The following is a 26,239-nucleotide window of genomic DNA, read 5'->3' as shown; positions in this document are numbered from 1 at the left end:
TTATGGAGGCATCTTATTTTTTCTTCTCATAGTCACACAGAGTGGCCATGTCCAATGTTGATGTCTTGTGAGATTGTTTTGTTCAATAGAACACTCAAGTCCAGTTGAGAACACCAGTAACATCAAGCCCTGGCCAATAGTGCCAGGCCTGCTGGTTGTTCAGGCTGCTTTCCTTTTTTTCACTAACAAAGCCATCCAGTGCTATCACTGTCTCTAAATTGCAATTTGTTACTCTTGTTCATAATTCTGTTTCCTGAATATTTAAAATACTCGTCAGTGTTAGTGAGTGATGAATTCTAAAATTCAGTTATCTCTGGTGATGCTAGTAGTAGCTTAATACTTACTAAAACATAGAACCCCTCTGCTACATGCTGCGGGATAGCAGGCACCTGCTTGTGGCTGAGTGGCTGTGGAACTGGGAGGAAGAACCAGTGCTGTCAGTTTCAGAAACCCCTTCAGAAGTCTCAGAGTCACTTGCCTTCTCTCTGAAAACAAGAAGCTGTAGGTAGATCTTACGTGTAGTTCTGATAGGTCTGCATGGTGCCAGGCTGTCTCTATAGTCATCATGTGGGACCTTGTTAAAATCAGGAATTCTGGGCCTCCGATTCCAGAGTCTAATACAGCCAAAAGGTTATGAGATTCCTGCGTGTTGTTTACCTCCCTCACTTCAATTGTGAGTGGTATTCTATCAAATGAGTACACCAGTTCAGCCATTCTTTACTAATGGACATCCAGATTGTAGATTTTGATTGTTATGAATAAAGATGCTATGAATATTTTTGCACAAGTCTTTTTTTAGGTATATGCTTTTATTTTTCTTGGATAAATACCTGTAAGTGGGATTGCTGGGTTGTATGTTTAATTTATATGCAACTAGTGGGTCCACAATTTTAGAGAAATAGAGAAATAAAAAGCTTAAAATACCCTCTCCTTTTGCTCAAAGTGTAGTCTGGAAGAGATGCAAAGGATCGTGTTAAAAAGCCTCAGATAACCGTGTCACTCCTCACCTTTCTTCTGGAACCCTGAGAAATTCCTTTAAAGTCAGAGGGATGAAAGATGTGTGGATAATATCTGTAGGTGAATGCAGTTTGGGCAATACCTTGAAAGAAACCTATGTAAAACCCTTTGATGAATCTCTGCCTGTAGGTTTCTTGGAATTCCATCTCACTGTGATCAAGCTCAGAACGGGAGATCTTAAAATAAAAGTGAAAAAAAAAAAAAAGAAAAAAAAAGTGAAAAAAAAAAATAAAAGTGATTCCTCTCTATTAGCAAAAGTCTGATGGCAGGTCAGGTGAAGACTGGGTAAGGCTGGCCAGTGTGGTGGTAAAATCAGGAATGCTCAACAGTCTCTATGCAGATAGACCTTGAATGTTGCAACACTGTTTTCTCAGTCATCCTTGATCTATCCTTGCCTTCTTCCTTCCAATCACAATGAAGACTGTATCCATCCACAGGTAATTGCCATTTTATCTTCTCAAGGGCCTCGTTGTATTATCTCTTTTTATTTCTCTACCTCCTCCTTTATACTGGCTCATTCCCATCATCATTCCCATCAGCATGTCCAAGTCCTTGTGAAAGCCATTCCCAATTTCTCCCTTGTGAAAACTAACCTTCTTTCAACACCAGGTACCACTCCTAGTTACTGCTTTATGTCTCTGATCTCATTACAGTCAAATCTTCAAAAGGGCTGTCTGCAAAGACTATTTCCTAGTTTTCTGGGGAAATCTGAGTCTCCAAAGTCCACCTAGAGCCCTTTATCTCTGAGCAAGCAGTAAGCAATCATTTTTTAAAAGTCCTGCGAGTGATGGATGGAACGATGGGTACAGAGGATGGAGTCCTCCATAGCTTGTGCAGCCTGAGATGCTGCATGACTAATTGGGTTGAGAAAATGTTTATCTGTGTGTGTCTAAATAACCTGAAAATGTGAAAAAGTTGGCTTAAAACTCAACTAAGAAAGAAAACTAAGATCATGGCATCTGGTCCCATCACTTCATGGCAAATAGATGGGGAAACAGCGGGAACAGTGACAGACTCCAGTACGCTTGCCTGGAAAATTCCATGGATGGAGGAGCCTGGAAGGCTGCAGGCCATGGGGTCGCTGAGGGTCGGACACGACTGAGCGACTTCACTTTCACTTTTCACTTTCATGCATTGGAGAAATGGCAACCCACTCCAGTGTTCTTGCCTGGAGAATCCCAGAGATGGGGGAGCCTGGTGGGCTGCTGTATGGGGTTGCACAGAGTTGGACACGACTTAAGTGACTTAGCAGTAGCACCAAATCACTGCAGATGGTGACTGCAGCCATGAAATTAAAAGACGCTTGCTCCTTGGAAGAAAAGCTATGACCAACCTAGACAGCATATTAAAAAGCAGAGCCATCACTTTGCCAACAAAGGTCCGTCTAGTCAAAGCTATGGTTTTTCCAGTAGTCATGTATGGATGTGCGAGTTGGACCATAAAGAAAGCTGAGCGCCGAAGAATTGATGCTTTTGAACTGTGGTGTTGGAGAAGACTCTTGAGAGTCCCTTGGACTACAAGGAGATCTAACGAGTGAATCCTAAAGGAAATCAGTCCTGAATATTCATGATGTTGAAGCTGAAACTCCAATACTCTGGCCACCTGAGTGAACAACTGACTCATTGGAAAAGAACCTGATGCTGGGAAAGACTGAAGGTGGGAGGAGAAGGGGACGACAGAGGATGAGATGGTTGGATGGCATCACCGACTCAATGGACATGGGTTTGGGTGAACTCGGGGAGTTGGTGATGGACAGGGAGGCCTGGCGTGCTGCGGTTCATGGGGTCGCAAAGAGTTGGACACGACTGAGCGACTGAACTGAAATCACCTGATAAGTGCGTTCATCCCGAAATGTACTTAGGGAAAACCTGTCCGTCCCTAGCAACAAGTGTCTGCAGACAAGCGAAGAAACACGGCAGAGCCGGTCCACCCGTGAGTCCCTCGCGGGAGAACCATTCTCGCAGGCCCAGGGCCGCGCTCCCGCCGGCGCAGCGGAGAGCCCGCCGGGCACCCGGGCTGGCCTCGGGCGGGACCGGGTCTCCTCAGCGGCCTCGGTGTCCTGGTCGGGCGGTGAGAGCGCCGGTTCCCGGCCAATGGCGGTTACCGAACGTGCGCCTAGCGACGTCAGCGCGGCTGTGCCCACGGACGTCACCCGGAGAGCTCGGAGGCGGCTCCCCCCAGCACCACAAAGGGGGCGTGGGCTCCGGGAAACCGCGGGCGACGGGGACAGACAGCGATGAGCCCGCACCCGTGACGGCTGGCCCGGCCGAGCGGCAGTCAGGCGGCGAGCAGCCGCGCGCGCCGCCGAGGCCCCGCCCACTTCCCGATCGGCCACACCCCCTTCCCGAGCGGGCCGCGCGCTCCCGAGCCGCCCCCCCGCCGCGCGCCGCTGAGACCCCGCCCCCTCCCCGATCGGGCCGCGCGCTCCCGCTTCGCCACACCGCGCGGGCCTCCGCCGCGGCCCCGCCCCCTCCCCGATCGGGCCGCGCGCTCCCGCTTCGCCACACCGCGCGGGCCTCCGCCGCGGCCCCGTCCCCTTCCCGATCGGGCCGCGCGCTCCCGGCGCGCCGAGCTGTGCCGCGGGCGCGCGCGCCGCCGCCGGCAGAGCCGCCGTTAAAGTGGTCTGAGGCGCGCCCCGCGCTTCCCCAGCCGCCGCCCTGACCAACTGAGGCGGCGGGCCAGGCTGCGAGCGGCCGCGCGGTCAGCAGGGTCGCCGGCCTCCGTCGCGTCCCCAGAGCTCGCGCCCCGCCGTGGTCTCTCGGCGTCCCGGGGCAGAGCATGTAGCCCCCCAGCGCCGCGTGTGTGCCCGTGTGTGTGTGTGTGCCCGCGTGTGCCCGCGGGCCCGAGGCCGACCCCCGCGCGGCCTGCCCCGGCCCGGCCCCTGCGCGGGGCCTCCCCTATGGGCCTCCTGCTCTCGAAGGAGCCGCGTCGCCGCCCGCGCCAGAAGCGGCCCCGCTGCGGCAGCTGGTGGCGCCGCCGCCGCCGGCCTCTCCTCAGGTGGCCCCGTGGGGCCCCGGCCAAGGCGGCGGCGGCGCCCCGGGGCCGGGACTGCCTCTTCCGCGGGCCCTGCATGCTCTGCCTCGTCGTGCACGGCCCCGGCGCGCCCGCCCCCGCCGGCCCGGAGGAGGAGCCGCCGCTGTCGTCGCCGCGGCCGCTCGGGGCCTACGGCGCGGCCGCCTCCTCACAGCCCCCGGCGCGGCGCCGCGCGGGCCTGGCCGCTGAGGACGCAGCGCGCCGCCTCCTGCTCTCGGCCGCCGCTGCCGCCGCCGCGCCGCCCGCCCCCGGCCGCGGGGAGCTGGGGCCGGCCGCCGCCGCCGCCCGGGAGCGGCCGGCCCGGAGCCTCCTGTGGGCCCGCGCGGGGCCCGTGCGTCCGCCCGCGCCGCCCGCCGCCTCGCGGCCCTTCCGGGCGCCGCCGGCCGAGCCCCCCGCGCCCCCCGAGATGGTGTGCAAGCGGAAGGGGGCCGGGGTCCCCGCCTGCACCCCCTGTAAGCAGCCCCGCTGCGGCGGGGGCGCCTGCGGCGGCGGCGGCGGCGGCGGCGGCGGCGGGCCTGCGGGCGGCGGCCCCGAGCAGCACCCCCCGCCGCCGCTCCGCGCCCCGCGCTCCCCCGCCGCCCCGGGAGGGGCTCCCGCGGAGGCCGGCGGGGACGCGGTTCGAGCGGGGGGCGCCGCCCCCTCGGCCGCCCGGCAGCCGCAGCACGAGTGCGGCGACGCCGACTGTCCGGAGGGCCCCGAGCCGCCGTGCGACTGCCACAGGGAGCCGCCCCCCGACGCCCCGGACATCAACCAGCTGCCGCCCTCCATCCTACTCAAGGTGGGTCTGCGCGCCCCCCGCCGGGCCCGCTCGGGGGTCCTCTCTGCTGCACTCCCCGGGGCGGCGGGGCTCCCTGACAGCCGGTTATTTCAAGTGCAGGGGCTTGGAGTCCGCTGAAGGTCCTTTTAATCGCTTGAGTCTGCTGCGCGTAATCCCGGGTCCACCTAGGAGAGTCCCAAGCCCACTGTTGTAGAAACTGGAAACTGTAGGTTTTCTGTGAAATGTTTTTTGTTGTTTTTTTTTTTTAATCCCTTGAGCGGTTTGCGCTTAATCGGGTAAAGACTTGTATATTAGTGTTAGAAAGTATTCAGACAGTAATTTCAGATTTGATAACTGCTAGCTGATGTCGAAAAACAGTTACCTTTTATCTATCGAGTACTTGACCACGATGATCAGGCACAGTGCCAGAGCTTTATATACATAATATCTCACCGAATTCTTCAGTTGACGCCGTGAAAGAAATATTGTTAACATCTTTACACAAGAAGAAACCGATGTATCAGCGCCCCATGCCTACAGTCGTAAGTCAGGCCGACGTGGTGTGTATTCCTATGGAGCTTACAGTCCAGCGGGGCTTGAAGGGGTTGAATGACTTGCCCAAGGTCACACACAGACAGATCTGCGGAGTTTAGGCCTGTCTGACTGGAAAACCCTTTTATTTATGCTATGTTCTATTATCTTAGGTAAAGCAGACAGATTACCAGACGGTAAGGACAAGTGTATTTTTTGCTGGGGGGATACGTGAGTGGGGAAGAGGTATCCCGTGGAAACCGTGTCCCACTTTCAGCTACCAAGTAAAATTTGCAGTTTTGTCAATGCTAGTGATAAACTTAATTATGTGATACTTTGTAGTAAGTTAGTATTAAAAAGTTTCTTTTCCGTTCATTTTCTCTCTTCTCTCTCACCCCCACACTCCAGCTTTCTGGAGCTTAATAAATACAAACCCCCTTTATCACTGAGGATGATATTTAAGACTAACTAGAAAAACCTAGATAAGAATTTGGCTAATTTTATTGTTACTGAAGTAGCTGTCATCAATTATAATTTTTATTCTCAACAATATACTTTCGACTTTTTGCATGTTTATAATCCTGTGTGTTTGGATTTGTTTTACTGTGATATTAATATTTTTGTAAATAATATAGCAAAGAACTGGGAAAGCTTAATTTTTCCACATGTCCAAGAGGATGAGATGGTTGGATGGCATCACTGACTCAAGGGACGTGAGTTTGGGTAAACTGCGGGAGTTGGTGATGGACAGGGAGGCCTGGCCTGCTGCGGTTCATGGGGTCACAGAGTCAGACACCCTGAACTGAAGTTGTTCACCTTTCAGTGGTGTATTTTTGAAGGAGTAATTGCTGCCTCTGTATGTTCAGGCTGTGCATTTTAGGGCAGAGGGAATGTTCTTGAATCTTTTAACTTAGTGGACAACTTGGACAAATGAAATATCAACAAATATTTGGCATAGAGGTTTGATTGCTGTCTTGTTATTTGGTAAGTAAGACTGGTTAAAAACAAAGTAAAAAGCTGGTACCTCCCACTTTCTACCTAAACTATCATTATTTCATGAGGTAGAGGACATTTTAATACAAAAACAACAAGAAAAGAAAAAGATAAGAAAGGAGGAAGGACATGATTTCATAATTAAGAGAGTTCCATTACAATAAGTTTATTTTATTTACAACATTGTTCTTTTCCACATTTTTGGTAAGGACTGTCGAAAACTTGTTCTAGGGAACATTTGGGGAAATTATTCATTGGACTTCCCCTGTTGTGTTGCAGTATTTACACGTTACGTAGATTTCCATTACTCGTATTAGAAACAAGGATAGAGCTACTCTGTGTGGTTTTCATGGTCCCCGTGATATTCAGCATAAGCATGAGTTGGACTGTCTAGAATGAATTGAAATTAGAGTTTTTTAGTGTTTAGCAAGCCAATTAACTTTTGGGGATCAAGCTTTGAAGGGCAGAGGCTCTTTCTATTTAAATATTGTTCATTGCTCTGTCTCCTCCCCTAAATGCAGTGCCTGGCATTTAATAGCACTCAGTAAATATTGATGAAGGAGCGAATGACCAGGTGTTTAGGAAGTCTGGGTTGAGACTCTGCGTGAATATACACTATGCCAATAATGGAAGTCTGTAAGAAGTGTTTGTACCCTGAGTTGTTTTGAGCCACAGTAGAGCCTTGGATGGTGAAAAGTTTCTGGCTCTATTATGGCTTGAAGAAGGACTTAGGGAGCGATGACTTTTTTTTTTTTTTTTTTTAACAGTACCAGAGGGTTGTGCTTATAGAGGCAGAAATCCATTACCCCCATTAGAAGGTATGCCCAACTTCCCTGATAATGGGCCATAACTTCTAAAATTGTACTGCTGAGTCCTTTGTACCAGAAGTTACTATAGTTACAGAGAATGGGAAGGTGGAGGGGAGAGAGTTTGGGAGAAAAATGTGACGAAATATGATTTAAAGATGTTTTTAGGGGAGTTGACTCAGACTACCATACTTGTTCAGTTTTTCCCAGGTCTGGTATAAGCAAAAGAGAAAAAACTCAATTCTTTTTACTCTACTTCAGTCAAATTTTTGACTCAATATCAATAGGTCTTTTTCAGTTTTGGTTTTATGTAAGTAGTGAGTATTACCTGCTTTAAGTTCCCATAATGCAGGGAAAGCAAAAGTTTGCCTTGGTTCCCCGCTACCCTCCATCTAGTTCTCTCTCCAGAGGTCACTAACCACCATTACCAGTTTAGATTTTTTTCGTAGACTTACTGTATTGTGGGGTACAGTAGTTTCTAGTCACATATTACTATTTATATGAGAGTCCCTTGGACAGCAAGGAGATCCAACCATCCATTCTAAAGGAAATCAGTCCTGAATATTTATTGGAAGGACTGATGGAGAAGCTGAAACTCCAATACTTTGGCCGCCTGATGCGAAGAACTGACTCATTGGAAAAGACCCTGATGCCCGGAGGGATTGGGGGCGGGCAAGAGGAGAAGGGGACAACAGAGGATGAGATGGTTGGATGGCATCATCGACTCAATGGACATGAGTTTGAGTAAACTCCGGGAGTTGGTGATGGACAGGGAGGCCTAGGGTACTGCAGTCCATGGGGTCCCAAAGGGTTGGACACGACTGAGTGACTGAACTGACTGAACTGATTACTATTTAAAATAAAGTAGTTAAAATTAAGTAAAATTTAAAATTCAGCTTCTCAGTCACAATAACTGTATTTCAGAGATCAGTAGTCACGTGTGGCTGGTAGCTACCATATTGGACTCTGCATATCCAGAATATTTTCTTCATTGTAGAAAGGCCTATGTAAAACTTCATAGCCTTTTCCACAAATGGCATAAAAATGTACATGTTCTTCAATTTTTTTATTAACTGTATGAACTGGAGGTTTTTTGTTGTTAGTGTATGATTTCCTTCATTCTTTTTAGTTTGTAGTATCCCATAGTATTATGCAACACTGTATTTATTTCAATATAGTGTGATTCAGTTCAGTTCAGTAGCTCAGTCGTGTCCAGCTCTCTGCGACCCCACGGACTGCAGCACGCCAGGCCTCCCTGTCCATCACCACCTCCCGAAGTTTACTCAAACTCATGTCCTTGGAGTCGGTGATGCCATCCAATCATCTCATCCTCTGTCTCCCCCTTCTCCTCCTGGGAGCTGTGTAAAAATGAATTCTTTACATGGTGAGCTTCACTGGCACTTGTAATTATGTAACTTCAGGAAGAGACCTTTGAGGTCATTTGATCACTCCCTACGCTATGCGTGAAAAGAAGCAGGCCTAGAGCAGTGAAATGGCTTACCCCGGGGCATTTCAGATAGTGAATGGCAGGCCCTGGGCTAGAACTCAGCTCAGTGTTTCCAGGTCGTGAGGTCTTTTCAACATACGGGGTAAAAGGGCTTGATTAACCTTCTCTCAGAGATTTTATGAAAGAAATTCCTTAATTGGAAGGCAGGTGGAAACTTAACACCAGTCAACTTCTAACCATTATGATTCAGAGGCTAATTTTATAATTGGGTCTTTGGGGTTGAATTGTTTTAAATACAAAAAATTTGAGAAGCAGGGAATGGCCTTCAAAGTTCAACTATGGGGATATAATTTTCTTAGGTATTGAACACTTAATTAAGCCCATTACGTTTGATCTTGAACTGGTTAATATATTGTTTTAGATCAGATAAGGTAGCCTCAGTCTTTGGTAACTGTTGCCTTTAAAACTTTAAGCAATCTTGCCTACTGATATCAGAATTAGGTTTTTATATAGTAGAATCACTATAACAATTTTATCAAATGACAGCAGTGGAATATTTTTAAGTAGTTGCTATTTGAGTAACTGGGTATTTTGAATCTATATTTAAATTTCAGAGGCTTTGTGTGCTATATATTTAGATACCTTGGTCTCTGTCAGCAGACTATTTCTTTTCCAAGCCAACCTGGTGAGAGATCCAAAATCCATCACCACCATTAGAAAACCACTTTACCATGAATGCGTCTCTGACAGTGTGTCAGTAGTTAATTAAATCTGTATTTTTATAGCTTTATTACCAACAGGTTGCTTTAGAGATCAAGGAAGAGTTTTATAAGAGAAATGTGTTTCGGAGGTAAGCTTATGTATTTGATCTGTTTTTTTTTTCAGATATGAAAAAAGCAATGAAAATGGGAGTCAAAGAAAATGAGTAATACAACTTTTTAAAGCTTTGAATGTAGATTAGTAGTGGGTAAGAGGAACTAAGTTAATGTAGTTTTTTGTGAATGCTTTGACCTAGGTTCCAGTACCACATAAATTCTAGAAGGTACGTCTCTGGAGTTCCAGGGATGATCTTAGCCAGTGCTGAAATGAAGTGTCCTTAGGAAGTCAGGTTCAAGATATCTTTTGGCTGGAGAATGCCTAGAAATCTTGGATAACTTAATTAAATCAGATTACCAAAAGGTGAGACTTGTTTTCTTCTCATTTTGGGAAGTCTGTAAATTTTTGTGCCTTGTAATGAGTAGCTGTTCAAGGGAGTTAACCTTGAGCTGTTCTTTATCAGCTTAAGATATCAGGTTCTATAAATGATAGGGAATGTGAGGGAAGATACATGAAGGCAAATATGGAAGCATTTACTATTAAAATAATACTTTCTTAAAAAGTTATTTTCCTTTGGTTAAATATCCTATTTTATGCTTATCAAGAGTCTTGAAGCAATAAGCACATAGTGTCCAGCACAGGGAAATACAGCCATTATTTTGTATGACTTCAAATGGAGTATAATCTGTAAATATATTAAATCACTATGTTGTACACCTGAAGCTAACATAATATTGTGAATCAACCATACTTCAATTAGAAATAGAGAATCTTGCCCAAGTCTTGGCCAGTTTGGAGCCCAGGTGGCATGGTAAGGACACCCGTGTCGGGGGAGAAGCTAGGAGCGTGTCAGGAGATGGGCTGCATGTGTAAGGACACCCGTGTCGGGGGAGAAGCTAGGAACGTGTCGGGAGATGGGCTGCATGTATGCGTTCATGGATGCAGTGCCTTCCTCTGCCCTGAGAGGATCTCTGAGCAGCAGTGCCCAAGACAGTGAGTATGCTTAGTGTCCGTATCTTAACTTCTAAATACCATTCTCTGCGAAAAGGAATCAGTGTTCTTGGAGAAATGACTGATTCCAGAGTTGGGACAAGGAAGACACAAGATGAGCTTAGACTGTTTTGAGCTGGAACACAAGGAAGTGCTCAGAGAGTCCTGGAGGTGTGTCAGAGGACACATCGTTTCATAGTGTCTCCTCCCCGAATACTCAAAAAGGAGTCATGTTTTGGTGACTTGCTTTAGAATAAAACTTATTCTTGTGTGAATACTTGACCATAGACTGACACTCTGTGTAGTTATAGTTGGGGTTTTATTGGCTTGCTGTGCTTTAAATTTTAAAGGTTAAACTATGGAAATTATTTTGATTATAGATTAGGAAGTAGTTTTAGAATCTATGACTTCCCTTTGGCTGTATGGTTAGAAAAATACCAGAAAGGGAATTCCCTGGAGGTCAGTGGTTAGGACTCCACGCTTTCACTGCCAGGCCCGGGTTCACTCCCTGGTCAGGGAACTCAGATCCCTGCAAGCTGCACGTGCAGGTTAAAATAAAAAGGAAAAATACAAGAAATATATTCTGTGTCTCTATTTTTCTAAGTGGTGCTTTATTCAACAGACTAGTTAGTAAATGTTTCTTTCAGGCTTTTGGCAAGTTGTTGTAAGCAGACTATTTAAGAAAGAGGCAGTATATGATGTTCATAGGAAAAAACTGAAAAGACCAGAAAAGTTGAACTGATACAGAGAAGATAGTCAATATGAAATTGCTACACAGATTTACTTCTTTTCTTTCTATAACTTGCATGCAACCTGCTTGCTTATAAACCTTATCTCCATCTTGTAGTAATGTCTGATAGCAGGTAAGATCTCTTCATTAAGAAAAGAAATGGCCAAATATAGGTGTCGGCATGGTTGATTTTTAAAGGTCTGTGGGATATGTATGCCCAAATGTTAAGCAACAGTACGGTCTCTGGAAGTTTCTTTAGTCTGAAGTATCTTTTGATGACTTATAGCCATGCCTTAGTCAAAAGTAGAATTTTCAAGGCTTGACAGTACTTGGGTATTGGCCTGGTAGTGGTTAGTTCAGATTGTATCAGTAATATGACTTGTACATTTTCTGGTAATTAATAGTTCAGTTGCGTTGTTCAGATCCGCCCCTTAAAGATCTAGGAATATTAAGCGTTTTCAACCCAGGTCTTGACTAGAAATCATTTCTGTTTCCTGATATCGTTCCCTCTATATTGTTGTTGGTAACAGAACCTACCGTGTTCTAGCTAGGCACATGGCCACCTAACCAGAGCCTGTTTCTTAACCTCTCATGGATAGGGGTGGCTGTGACTAAATATTAGGTAATAGGGTGGGAGTAGAAGCAATGTATACAACTTCCAAGTCATATTGTAAAAGGCAGCTGCTTGTCCTTTGCTTCCTCTTCTGTTTTCCAGGGCTTGTTATTGTTCAGTCGCTCAGTCATGTCGGACTCCTTGTGGACATGGACTGCACCATGCCAGGCTTCCCTGTCCTTCATTATCTCCCGGAGCATGCTCAGACTCCTGTCTGTTGAGTCAGTGATGCCATCCAGCCATCTCATCCTCTGTCGTCCCTTTCTCCTGCCCTCAATCTTTCCCAGCATTAGAGTCTTTTCTAATGAGTCAGCTCTTCACCTTAGGTGGCCAGAGTCCTGGAGCTTCAGCTTCAGTCCTTCCAATGAACACCCAGGACTGATTTCCTTTAGGATGGACTGGTTGGATCTCCTTGCAGTCCAAGGGACTCTCAAGAGTCTTCTCCAAAACCACAGTTCAAAAGCATCAATTCTTCGGCACTCAGCTTTCTTTATAGTCCCAACTCTCACATCCATACATGACTACTGGAAAAACCATAGCTTTGACTAGATGGACTTTTGTCAGCAAAGTAATGTCTCTGCTTTTTAATGTGCCGTTTGTCATATCTTTTCTTCCAAGGAACAAGCATCTTTGAATTTGATGGCTGCAGTCACCATCTGCAGTGATTTTGGAGCCCCAAAAAATAAAGTCTCTCACTGTTTGCCCATCTATTTGCCATGAAGTCATGGGACTGGATGCCATGATCTTAGTTTTTTGAATGTTGAGTTTTAAACCAGCCTTTTCACTCTCCTCTTTCACTTTCATCAAGAGGCTCTTTAGTTCCTCTTTGCTTTCTGCCATAAGGATGGTGTCATATGCATATCTGAGGTTGTTATTTCTCCTGGCAATCTTGATTCCAGCTTGTGCTTCATCCAGTCGGCATTTTGCATGATGTACTCTGCATATAAGTTAAATAAGCAGGCTGACAGTATACAGCCTTGATGTACACCTTTCCCAATTTGGAACCAGTCCATTGTTCCATGTCCAGTTCTAACTGTTCTTCTTGATCTGCATACAGGTTTTTCAGGAGGCAGGGCTAGATGACCTGGATTAAAAGAGTAACTCATTTTCCCCTGTATTTTAGGACAGTGAGCAGCAAATATAAGATGACCCATGCCTCTATCTTTTGCAGCCTTAGAATACCTTCTTGGTGTGGACTTCTGTCATACTCAAGCCGTTCTTAATAGGACTGTGTTAACGTAAGCAGCTTCCTGGCTTGATCCAAGTGCCATTTCAGTTTTTCCACTGTCATTTTTTCCTCTTTCTTATTTAACAAAAATGTTGGTCCAGGTCAGTCCTTTATGTTCTTTTTCTTCAAAGCAACCTTTGAAATGCTCTTTCTCTTCAATATCAGCTTATCCAAAGATAATTCGGACATGTCTTTGAATATATAATTTTGAGATCAGTGAGCAAATCTCCTACCTTAGTGTCTCCCATAGAAGCCCAGGTACATGTGCACAGATGTTTGTTAAATGAATTAAGAAAAACACCATGGGGCAGAGTCGTTATTTTCTGAGGAGTTAGGGAATGGGCGAGATAGCATTTTAATGGCTGTTAAGAAAAGCTGGTATATTAAAGCATATGTTAGTTAATTATTTCTGTTTAACAAGTTTGGCAGTTTAAGACCACAAACATTTATTATTTCATGTTTTCTGTGGGAATCTTTTCATGGCTTTGCTGGGTCCCTCTGATCCAAGGTCTCTTATGAAGCTATGATCAAGGTGTCACTGGGGCTGCTCAGCTGGGGCTTAAGAGTTTTCACCCAGGCTTACACACGTGGTTGTTGGCAGGCCTCAGGTCTTGCTTGGCTGTTGGACAGATGTTGAAGTTCCTTGCCATGCCATTTCAGACTTCTCCAAAGGGCTGATCACATGCAACAGCAGAGTCAAGAACACCCAAAATAAGAAGCCATGGTTTTCTTAACCCAATCTCTTCTGCCATACTCTTTTCATTAAAAGTGAGTCAATAAACCCCGCTTATACTTATGAGGAGAGGCTTACACAGGTGTAACTACCAGGAGGTGGGGTCAGTGAGGGCCATTTTATAGGTTGCCTACAACAAACCATATGCAGAGATCTATTAAATATGCACTGGTGTTTCAGCTTCGATTTTGCTTTTTTTTAATTCATCTTTGCTGGTACTGGTGTTATCTTCCCTTCACTCACTCATTGAATTTCCTTTCACCTGAATAAAATCTACCTAGATTTAGTCAATTATCTGTTGTGACAATCATTTTACTTTCGGAAAAGAACAAATTAAGGTCCAAAGAAGGTGCTATCCAAAGTTACACATATTTTAAACAAGGCGTTTCTTGGTTCCAGAATGTGCCACACAGCTTCTGTTTGCTAAGGGACAAATTAGCCCTTTAAAATCATGTAGTCCTTTAACCTTCAACAAATGATCTGATTTCTCGAAATCTTAATTTTCTTGTCTATGAAATGTGGAGGACAAGCATAAAAAAATCCACCAGAGAGGAACCTCTGACTTTGGCTGCATGAAAACTTTGGTGAATCCTCTCTGCAAACAGTGCATGTATATGTATATATACACAGACACACATATATCATATATGTATATACACACATACCAATACCCATATACATATATATGTAAATAACTGGGAAAAATTGCCCTGAACTATTTGGGCTTTGGGAATTGACCAAAGGCAGACAACAAATTGATATGTATTTATTCTTAGGAAAACTACTAGAGCTTCAGGTAAGAATAGTGGAAGTCTAGCCACTCCAGTACTCTTGCCTGGAAAATCCTATGGACAGAGGAGCCTGATAGGCTGCAGTCCATGGGGTCGCGAAGAGTTGGACATGACTGGGTGACTTCACTTTCACTTTTCATGCATTGGAGAAGGAAATGGCAACCCACTCCAGTGTTCTTGCCTGGAGAATCCCAGGGACGGGGGAGCCTGGTGGGCTGCCATCTATGGGGTTGCACAGAGTCGGACACGACTGAAGCGACTTAGCATACCACTCTTGAATTGAGACCTCTAACAGCAGTAGATCAAACCAGTCAATCCTAAAGGAAATCAGTCCTGAATATTCACTGGAGGGACTGATGCTGAGGCTCCAGCTCGGATACTTTGGCCACCTGATGTGAAGAACTGACTCATTGGAAAAGACCTTGATGCTGGGAAAGACTGAAGGCGGGAGGAGAAGGGGATGACAGAGGATGAGATGGTTGGATGGCATCACCGACTCAATACACATGAATTAGAGCAAACCCCAGGAGATAGTGAAGGACAGGGAAGCCTGGTGTGCTGCAGTCCATTGGGTCACAAAGAGTCAGGCACGACTTAGTGGCTGAATAGCAACAACTAGCTGTTTTGGTGTCTTAAGAGGGTAACTTAGTTACCCTCAGTTCAGTTCAGTTGCTCAGTTGTGTCCGACTCTTTGTGACCCCATAAATTGCAGCATGCAAGGCCTCTGTCCATCACCAACTCTTGGAGTTCACTCAAACTCATGTCCATTGGGTCGGTGATGCCATCACCAACTCAGTTAGCGGCAATGAGTAACAACCTGTATCTGTCAGCTAAACGTGATGAACTTTGTAGGAAGAAAATGGTTAAAACCCACATATTTTCAGGTTTGATATTGTGGTGCCAGTTGGGATGAGGTGGGGATCAGCTAGGAATTTAACCAGCGGATCTTGGAAATGAGAGACCCATAAAGGGATAATAAGCTCTTCACATATCCTTGGTTTACTCAAACTATGCACATGTCCTGGGGAGACTTGAGAGTATCTAGCAGAAAGCAGGCCAAAGCAACCTTGAGAATAAGCCTTGAATATGCTCTTCCCAACCCATGCACAGATTGAAGAGCAGGCTCGAGGTATTTGAGCATTTTTTTTTGGCCCAAATTTAGACACAGGGAAGCCACACTAAAGAAACATGAATAAGAATTAAAAGTTGAGCAGAGACATGCAAACAAACATTCAAACTTCAGATCCTACCATTTAAGGCCAGGGAGATTAAAGTTGAAACATTTCAGATAAGTAAATCAAATTCCTGAGTTGCTACAAATGTTACCGAAAATGTCTGGTTTTGAATGAAAAATTATAAGACGTATAAAGAGACAGAGAAAAAGTGACCTGTACTGAGAGGAAACAAAACAGTTAATAGAAATTGAGTAAGCACAGATATTAGACTTAGGAGATAAAAACTTCAGACTATAATAAACATGTTAAAGAATGGAAGGAAACATTATTCAAATTATAAGAGATTATAACATTGACCCAAAGAATGGCAAGTTACAATATAAAGACATGGAAACTGTAAAAAAGCATTTTCTGATGCTATTAAAAATAGCAGTGCTTTCCTTTTTACAATTGTATTTATTTATTTATGATTGTATAGGCTGTCTCTGGTTGCAGTGAGTGGAGGCTTCTCTTGCAGAGCACAGGCTCTAGATTGAGTGTTGAGTAGTTGCGGTGCACGGGCTTAGTTACTTTTCAGTATGTGGAATCCTCCTGGGTCAGGGTTCAAACCCGTGTCTCCTGCATTGGAAGGTGGATTCTTACCCACTGCACCACCAGGGAAGTCCTTCCTTATTTTATTTCTGAGTTGTTCATTGATAGTGTATAGAAATATTTGTTTCTTAGCTCTAAATTTTTTTGTGTATGATTTTTCTATATAAGATCATGATAATTGTAACTATAGAACATTTTAGTTTTCTAATCCGAATGCCCTTTAATTCTTTTCCTTATGTAATTGCCCAGGCCAGAATCTCTAGTACGGTGTTGCGTAGAAGTGGAGACAGCAGAAATCTTTGTCTTGTTCCTCATCTCAGGGGAAAATATTCAGTCTTTCACTATTAAATGTAATAATAATGGCAGAATTTTTACACATGCCGTCTATCACATTAAGGAAGTTCCCTTCATTCCTAGTTTCCTGAGTATTTTTGCCAAGAGAGGGTATTGCATTTTGTCAAATGCTTTTTCTACATTAATTGAAATGGTTGAGTTTTCTAAACCTTTATTTTATTAATGTGGTGTGTTAAATGGATTCATTTTTGCCTGTTGAACCATTTTTCCTTTCTTGGGATAAATACCACTGGACCGTGGTATATGACCCTTTTAATACGCTGCTTGATTCACTTTGGTGATATGGTTGACTCTTGAATAGCATGGGTTTGAACTATGCAGGTCTTTTTATACTCAGGCTTCTTTTCGATAGTAAACACTATGATAGTACGTGGTCCTTGGTTGGTTCAATCTGTGGGTGATGAATTGCACATAGGGAGGGCCGACTATGAAGTTACACTTGGGTTTCAACTGCATGAAGGGTCAGCATTCCAATCCCTACATTGTTCAAGGGCTAAGTAGGCTTTTTAAGGATTTTTTGCATTTAAATTCATAAGAGACATTGGTGTATAGTTTTCTTGCGATGTCTTTGACTTTAGTGTCAGAGTAATGCTAACCTCATAGAGTTAGCAAGAGTTCCCTTATACTTCAGTTTTGGGAATCATTTAAGAAGGATTTCTATTTGTTCCTTAAAGGTATCACTATTAGGGCCCTCTGGTCCTTGGCCTTTCTTTGTTGGAAGTTTTTGATAACTGATTCAACATTTTCTCTTATTATAGGTCTATTGAAATTTTCTATTTCTTCTTGAATCAGTTTTTTGTAGTTTGTATATATCTAACAAGTTTGTTTCGTTTAGATTATCTAATTTGTTGGCATACAATTGTTCATAATACTCCCCTATAATTCTTTCTTTTTTTGTAAGGTTGGCAATAATATCTCTTTGTATTCATGATTTTAGTAGATTGAGTGTTCTTTTTTTCCTTTCTCGGTTCTCACCTTAGCTACTCCCATATCATACTTCCTCTTTAGGACAGCCCATAATAGTGACTCTTTTAATAATGGTCACTTGTACTAAAATGGTTTTCTGTTTTAAAACGTTAATTTTTCATGGCTGGAAGGATGACCACCCCTCACCCATGTTTCTGTGGGGAACCTGGCGCTCAGCTGTTCAGACAGTGTGCTTGGGGTTTCTTATATAGCGGAGCAGCTCCCTTGCTGTGATCAGTCCTTGATACAAGGGATACATTTTTTAAAAAAGATTAATTTTTTCTAACTGGTAAAAACTTTTATTGCCTTTAAAATGTTTAACACATATTATGTGGTTCCTTTTTTATTCACAGATATTTTCCAATTTATCTCTGGATGAACGTTGCCTTTCTGCATCATTGGTTTGCAAGTACTGGCGTGACCTTTGTTTAGATTTCCAGTTTTGGAAGCAGCTGGATCTTAGCAGTCGTCAGCAGGTATGGATTCTGATTCTACAAAAACACTCAATTTGACCTACTCAAAAAATATCTTTTTTCTTCTTAGAAATTACTTCTTTCACACTGTAGTTTTTCAGGATAGTTCAAATGACTGAAATCTATAATTCTGTGCTTTAGTAATTTTTTTTTTCAAATTCAAGTTGAAGCTAGGTTTCTGTGATGGATATATCTTTTAGTTTGGATTGGCAATTTGGGGTTGCTTCTGAATACTTTTTGTTGCAGTCCTCTTTGTTTCCCCCACCGTATTACTATTTTTTTCTACTACATTTGAAAAAGTTACTAAACTTTTCATTTTTTGGAGAGAGAATTAGTAGACAGCCATGGCAAACACTTAAATAGTGCTGCTGACTTGCCATGTAGGTACTGTTCTGTGAGTTTTATGTATATTCATTTGATCAACAGCCTTATGAGTTGATACTATCATTATCTCTATTAATATAATAATATACTTTTGATAATAGTATTCTTATAATGTTATTTTGTGTGAAGAAATGGAAGCAAAATGGAATAAGGTAACTTACTTTGTTTTAATTTTCACTTTGATGAGTTTTCCAATCCTCCCCATTGCCCAGCTGCCCATTATGTTTATATGGTGGTGTCATTTAAGAAAGAAAGTACTTTATATTGCCTTATTTCAGACAGTTGGTTGGACTTGTTAAATTCTTCCTTGGTTGTCAGTACTTGGCTTTGGAAACATAAAATATCCACTAAAAATAGGGTTTTATTAGAGTATTAAACCTGCTCGAAACCTCCCATGATCTTGTTAGTAGTGATGCGCTGGTGAGTGCTTTAACAGCTGGCCTCCAAAAACAAATGAACAAAGAAGAAGCCCTGATACTCTCCCCACGACCAATTTCAAGCTAAAAGTGTGATGTCACAGAATGTGATGCTATCACTGATGTGGAAAGTGATACATATTCCAGACTCTCTGATTTGGCACAAGCCAACTCCAGCATATCACTGGTAGCATATGTGTCTGTTTATAACACATGCACTGTAAAAAAAATAACTTCCTGAGCATTTGTTTTTAAGTTTCCTTTTTGTTTGCCTGCCTTATTGGTAAGGGTTAAGACAGTTATACAGTGTTTACCTGCCTGAGTTCATCAAGTTTGTATCCAGGGGGCATGGTGAATACTTGGTTAGTTGTGGCTGAGAGTGTAGAGAGCAGTAATGTGAAGTAATCCATGGGGTTTTAACTTCCTTAGTCTTGAATATCCCAGCTATTTGTTATAAGCTCAGACTATTAGCTTTTCTCCTCTGCTGGTAGTTAGGTTTGGAGGTTTAAAAAAAAAGGAAAAGAAAATAGAGAAAGAGGCACACTGTTTCCAACAAGTAGAAACAAAGTGGTTTCAGCCTTTGTTCTTACACCTTGTACTCCTCAACATGCCCTGATTCTTTTCTTCTTCCTTTCTAACTTTAATCATATGTATTTTCTCTCATTATTTTTACTTAAAACACTTCAATAATGGTAACTCTTGGTGTTTTTTTTTTTTCTTTTTGGAAGTATGATTGGTCAGGGAATGTGTACAGGTTGCTTTTTAAAAATTGTTTAAAATATCAAGATGGTCCTGTGAGTTTTTCACTAGATGAATTTTAAGATTACTTATATTTAGCTCTGAGTCTTCTGAGATAGGTTGTTTTTTTTTTTAATGGCCTTTATATATAGTCTTTGGTGTCCTAATATCCAAGATGATATATAGTATAAGCTGTGGATTTAACTATATGTAATGTATTCTGATAGAAGTAGGAAAGCAATTGAAATTTATATACTTTGGTTCAGTTCAGTTCAGTCGCTCAGTCGTGTCCTACTCTTTGCGACCCCATGAATTGCAGCACGCCAGGCCTCCCTGTCCATCACCAACTCCCAGAGTTCACTCAGACTCACGTCCATCTAGTCGGTGATGCCATCCAGCCATCTCCTCCTCTGTCGTCCCCTTCTCCTGCCCTCAATCCCTCCCAGCATCAGGGTCTTTTCCAATGAGTCAACTCTTTGCATCAGGTGGCCAGAGTTTTGGAGTTTCAGCTTCAGCATCAGTCCTTGCAATGGACACCCAGGACTGATCTCCTTTAGGATGGACTGGTTGGATCTCCTTGCAGTCCAGGGGACTCTCAAGAGTCTTCTCCAACACCACAGTTCAAAAGCATCAATTCTTTGGCGCTCAGCTTTCTTCACCGTCCAACTCTCAATATCCATACTTGACCACTGGAAAAACCATAGCCTTGACTAGACGGACCTTTGTTGGCAAAGTGATGTCTCTGCTTTTCAATATGTTGTCTGCTGCTGCTGCTGCTAAGTCACTTCAGTTGTGTCCAGCTCTGTGCGACCCCATAGACGGCAGCCCATCAGGCTCCACTGTCCCTGGGATTCTCCAGGCAAGAACACTGATGTCAAGGTTGGTCATACCTTTCCTTCCAAAGAGTAAGTGTCTTTTAATTTCATGGCTGAAATCACCATCTGCAGTGATTTTGGAGCCCCAAAAAATAAAGTCTGACACTATTTCCCCATCTATTTCCCATGAAGTGATGGGACCAGATGCCATGATCTTTGTTTTCTGAATGTTGAGCTTTAAGCCAACTTTTTCACTCTCTTTTTTCACTTTCATCAAGAGGCTTTTCAGTTCCTCTTCACTTTCTGCCATAGGGTGATGTCATCTGCATATCTGAGGTTATTGATATTTCTTCCGGCAGTCTTGATTCCAGCTTGTGCTTCTTCCAGCCCAGTGTCTCTCTAATGTACTCTGTTTATAAGTTAAATAAGCAGGGTGACAATATACAGCCTTGACATACTCCTTTTCCTATTTGGAACCAGTCTGTTGTTCCATGTCCAGTTCTAACTGTTGCTTCCTGACCTGCATACAGATTTCTCAAGAGGCAGGTCAGGTGGTCTGGTATTCCCATCTCTTGAAGAATTTTCCAGTTTCTTGTGATCCACACAGTCAAAGGCTTTGGCATAGTCAATAAAGCAGAAATAGATGTTTTTATGGAACTCTCTTGCTTTTTCTATGATCCAGTGGATGTTGGCAATTTGATCTCTGGTTCCTCTGCCTTTTCTAAAACCAGCTTGAACATCTGGAAGTTCACGGTTCACATATTGCTGAAGCCTGGCTTGGAGAATTTTGAGCATTACTTTACTAGCGTGTGAGATGAGTGCAATTGTGCGGTGGTTTGAGCATTCTTTGGCATTGCCTTTCTTTGGGATTGGAATGAAAACTGACCTTTTCCAGTCCTGTGGCCACTGCTGAGTTTTCCAAATTTGCTGGCATATTGAGTGCAGCACTTTCACAGCATCAGCTTTTAGGATTTGAAAGAGCTCAACTGGAATTCCATCACCTCCACTATCTTTGTTCATAGTGATGCTTCCTAAGGCCCACTTGACTTCACATTCCAGGATGTCTGGCTCTAGGTGAGTGATCACACCATCGTGATTATCTGGGTCGTGAAGCTCTTTTTTGTACAGTTCTTCTGTGTATTCTTGCTACCTCTTCTTAATATCTTCTGCTTCTGTTAGGTCCATACCATTTCTGTCCTTTATCGAGCCTATCTTTGCATGAAAAGTTCCCTTGGTATCTCTAGTTTTCTTGAAGAGATCTCTAGTCTTTCCCATTCTGTTGTGTTCCTCTATTTCTTTGCATTGATCGCTGAGTTAGGTATCATCTAATATTATGTGTGAAAAGTCAAGATTTATGCATCATGTTGACTGATACATACCATTTGTTGTGTTAAGAACCAACTCAGAATTCTAATATAGTTTTGTTTGTGGGGAGTTTTTGGTGAGTTTAAAGGTGTAATTAAAGTGTGTTTTCCTAACAAGGATAGATTTTTAGGCTTTTATTGAAAGCCAGTACATTATATTATCACTTGCTGTTTCTGACACCAAATGTGTGCTTTTTTCCACGCTAACAAATTCTCTGACGCTAACTAGGTGTCCAACAGTTCAGTTCAATTCTGACACTAACTCCTGGAGTTAGTGCAGACCTTACAGTTTAAGGGGTCAGTCCCATGACTGTCCCTGCTTAGTATACCCGTCACAAATCCTGAAAGTGAAGTCGCTCAGTCATGTCCAACTCTTTTCGATCCCATGGGCTGCAGCCTTCCAGGCTCCTTTGTCCATGGGATTTTCCAGGCAAGAGTACTAGAGTGGGTTGCCATCCCCTTCTCCAGAGGATCTTCTCAACCCAGGGATCGAACCCGGGTCTCCCGCATTGTAGGCAGACGCTTTACCATCTGAGCTACCAGGGAAGTCTGGAGCCACCTCTACTTCTGACTGACCATCTTTAAAACTAGAAGTTCCCCATGTCCCCTGCTCAAGCTGATAATTTGCTAGAGTGATCAGAACTCAGGAAAATACTAATGTTTACTGTTTCAGTGTAGAGGATGTAACCCAAGACCAGATAAATGGAAAAGATGCCTAGGGCAAGGTTTCAGGGAGAGGGTATGGAGCTTCCCTGTCCTCTAAAGGCACATCACCCTCACAGCACTTTAATATTCACCAACTCAGAAGCCCTCCAGATCTCATTGTTCAAGAGGTTTTATAACCCATCTTCAGCTTCCTCTCTTCCCAGAAAGTCAGAGGATGGGACTGGAAGTTTCCACACTCTAATCACATGGTGTCTGGTCTTTCTGGTGACCGGTGCCGTCCTAAAGCTCTCTAGGGCCCCCACTTGGGTCATTCCATTCCTGTAAACTCAGTCGTGGTCACAAGGGGCTAGCTAAAAAGAGCAAAAGACACTCCCATCACTCAGGAAGTTCCTAGGACTTCAGGAGCTCTGTTCTAGGAACTGCAGACAAAAGACCACATATAAATATATTTTTTAAATTGTATGACAGTTCTTATTATGCTTTAATATTAAGAAGCTTTTTGATTGTGGTTTTCATGCTATAATCTAATTGTTATATATTAGAAAAAATTTAATGAAAGAATAGAAAGTTTCCATTTTTAGCAAAGTTTTAAATTTATTGCTTTTTTTCTCCCCTCTCATAGGTCACTGATGAATTATTGGAAAAAATTGCATCAAGAAGTCAAAATATAATTGAAATCAACATTTCTGATTGTCGCAGTATGTCTGATACTGGCGTATGTGTTCTAGCATTTAAATGTCCTGGACTTCTTAGGTATACAGCTTACAGGTGTAAACAGCTTTCTGACACCTCTATTATTGCAGTTGCCTCTCACTGTCCTTTACTTCAGAAAGTTCATGTAGGCAACCAGGACAAACTGACTGATGAAGGACTCAAACAGGTAAATTTTAGAATCTATAAGATGGCTTTGCATGTATTAATGGGTTTTTTTGCAGCATCACTTTGAAAGATTTTTATGTTAAAAGTAATACTCAGAGAATGTCATTTTTTTATGTATTCATGAATATTTGGGTTCATGAACTAGAGTGCTGTGGCTGTAATGGACAAATTAACTTCTTTGGGTGTTTTAATAAGTGCTTGAACTTCTTTGACCAGCCATTTTATTTCTTTATTCTTTTGTTACTTAAATTTTGTACTAAATTTTGCTTTATGTAGGAGCTTCCCTGATAGCTCAGTTGTTAAAGAATCCACCTGCAATACAGGAGACCCTGGTTCAATTCCTGGGTCGGGAAGATCCTCTGGAGAAGGGATAACCTGTCCACTCCAGTATTCTTGGACTTCCCTTGTGGCTCAGCTGGTAAAGAATCCGCCTGCAACGCGGGAGACCTGGATTTGATCCCTGGGTTGGGAAGATACCCTGGAGAAGGGAACAAGCTACCCACTCCAGTATTCTGGCCTGGAGAATTCCATGGACTGTATAGTCCATGGGGTCACTAAGAGTTGGACACAACTGAGCAACTTTCACTTGCTTTATGTAATAACAGTATGCAGTTTGGGTTAGCATGAGCTTTTAAAAATTAACTTTTAATTCCTCTTTTATGTTACTAGGTGAAATGCTTACATATTTTAAAATATCTTTTAAATGCAACTCTAAGTTGAGGAGTATAAAGTGAAGCAAAAGATGTTAACTACCTATATTAGGCACAGTAGTTGGGTTTCAATACAGTATCATGTATTTTCTGGTTGATGCACTTTCTTTGGAAATGGTGTTTAAAGTTTCTTGTCTCAGAGTGAATATTGAATGGATTCTATGTGCCAGTCCCTGAATTTGTGAATGTTTTGAATATTTAATAATAGTACCACTAATGTACTGGTCACTTTTTGTGTTTTTTATATTTAACCCTTGAAGTAACTTTGTGGGAGTTGTTGATATTGAACTTTTTGTTTAATTTTCATTTTATAAAGGAAGAGATTAAGTCTTAGAGAGATTAAGAAACTTGGCTAATGTTTGGCAGACAGTGGACCTGGGACTGGAGCCTGGGTTCCCTAAAGCCCTGCTGCCTTATTATCTTTCTGGTTCTCCTTGCCAATCGACTGTACTCTCCTCGACCTTGAATAAGGCAGCCTCTCCATGAAGGCAGAAGCTGTGCACATTCACCACTCTACACACAGTGCCCAGGCAAACATTTGTTGAAAAAAAGAATTAATTATTAATAATTCCATTTAAGAACTTTGTCAGAACAGTTTTTTAAATTCAGAATTGAGATGTAGTCCCAATACTTCCTAGTAAAAGCAGAATATCAGTGAAGTCCTAGATTTAAGTCTCATCTTAGATGAAACCAGAAATAACATGTATATGCCTAAATTTAGGCACTATATACGGATTAACTGAAAACTGAGCACTAGAAGGAATTTGGAAAGTCTGTCCTAAATGGTACTGGGTTTGTCAGTCCGATTTACGCAGTAAGAACACTTCAGTTCCCTGGTGGCTCAGACGGTAAGCGTCTGCCTACAATGCCAGAGACCCGAGTTCCAACCCTGGGTCGGGAAGATCCCTGGAGAAGGGAATGGCAACCCACTCTAGTATTCTTGCCCGGAAAATCCCATGGACAGAGGAGCCTGGTGGGCTACAGTCCACGGGGTCGCAAAGAGTCAGACACGACTGAGCGAATTCATTCATTCGTTCATTCATTTTGTCTGCAAAGACTAATTGTGTAATAACAGTTTCTGCTATTTACAGGATTACTCACTAGCAAAGCATTTTACACAGTTAAGTCTATTAAAATAATCTTTATGGTAAACTATAAATTTTATAGACATGATGTGATTTTTTTGTGATTAGAAATTTCTCAGCAGATTATACTTTGCAGTGAAACATTTTAAAAAGTCTATATATTTATTAAGAAATGGATTAAATTTGTTATATATTTAAATCTGATGTAACACAAATAGATGCCAGCTGAGCAGAGTGCCATGGTACACACCTTATAGTAAAGTCATATTTATGGTTGAAATAGAGGGAAACTAAAGAGTTCTTTAAGGAGCAAGATTTAATATGCCACTTAAGTACTATGAATTTATCTAATATTTACAGCTTTGAGACTAATTATGTAAATGTTTCCTAGAATGTGACATGTTTTGAAACCTGTTAATTTATGACAGATTAGAAGTTTGCTTCAGATTTTTATGGTTTCTGAATTATGAATTAGTTATATATGAAGAAATAACCTGATAAAAGTAATAAAATAGTTTAAGTCTTTTTCATCCTAATTAAAAAATTTTTATGTATTTTTCTTTTTTAAAAAATTCATTTTTAGTATGCAGATAATTGCTTTATAGGGCTGCGTTAGTTTCTGCCGTACATCAATGTGAATCAGCCATGGGTATCCATATATGTCCCCCCCTTGAACCTCCCTCCCGCCTCCCAACCCATCCCACCCCTCTGGGTTGTCACAGAGGGCTGGGCTGAGCTCCCTGCGTTACACAGTACCTTCCTGTTAGCAGTCTGTTTACACGTGATAAATGTATGCATTTCAGTACTGCTCTCTCGATTCTCTCACCCTCTCCTGCCCGCCCCCTGCGGCCCCCGCTGTGTATATGAATCTGTTCTCTTTCTGTTCATCCCAAGTAATTTTTCAAAGTAATTGCCTCTGAACCTCACTGCAATTCAGGGAGTAATCCTTTCCTGTGCTTAAGACTGTGCTGTGGCGGGGGTGTGTGTGTCCTCTTTTAGCCTCTTTGTTCTGATGGAATAGTGTTGTGGAGTAGAATAGTAGAGAATGGCTTTTCATGTATACATAAAATACAACTAAAGGTTTCATGAAATAATTTTCTATTCTATACTGTTATGTTAAATAAATATTGATCTTGAT

At 42.9% G+C, this 26,239-nt stretch overlaps 1 protein-coding gene across 1 annotated transcript in view; it reads left to right on the top strand.

Moving 5' to 3' along the window:
- The first annotated feature begins 3,767 nt into the window (after window positions 1-3,767).
- Window positions 3,768-26,239, top strand: part of FBXL17 (F-box and leucine rich repeat protein 17) — a 521,801-nt gene continuing 499,329 nt past the window's right edge. Inside the window, exons 1-3 of the mRNA XM_070792153.1 lie at window positions 3,768-4,828; window positions 17,925-18,047; window positions 23,050-23,307. Of these exons, the coding sequence (XP_070648254.1) occupies window positions 3,917-4,828; window positions 17,925-18,047; window positions 23,050-23,307 (1,293 nt within the window). The 5' untranslated portion in view covers window positions 3,768-3,916. The remainder of the gene's footprint in view (window positions 4,829-17,924; window positions 18,048-23,049; window positions 23,308-26,239) is intronic.

The sequence above is a fragment of the Bos indicus genome, chromosome 7, assembly GCF_029378745.1.
Source record: "Bos indicus isolate NIAB-ARS_2022 breed Sahiwal x Tharparkar chromosome 7, NIAB-ARS_B.indTharparkar_mat_pri_1.0, whole genome shotgun sequence".
In the NCBI taxonomy this organism is placed as follows: Eukaryota; Metazoa; Chordata; class Mammalia; order Artiodactyla; family Bovidae; genus Bos; species Bos indicus.
The sequence above is the reverse complement of the archived record's forward strand: the minus strand, read 5'-3'. Positions and strand labels throughout refer to the sequence as shown.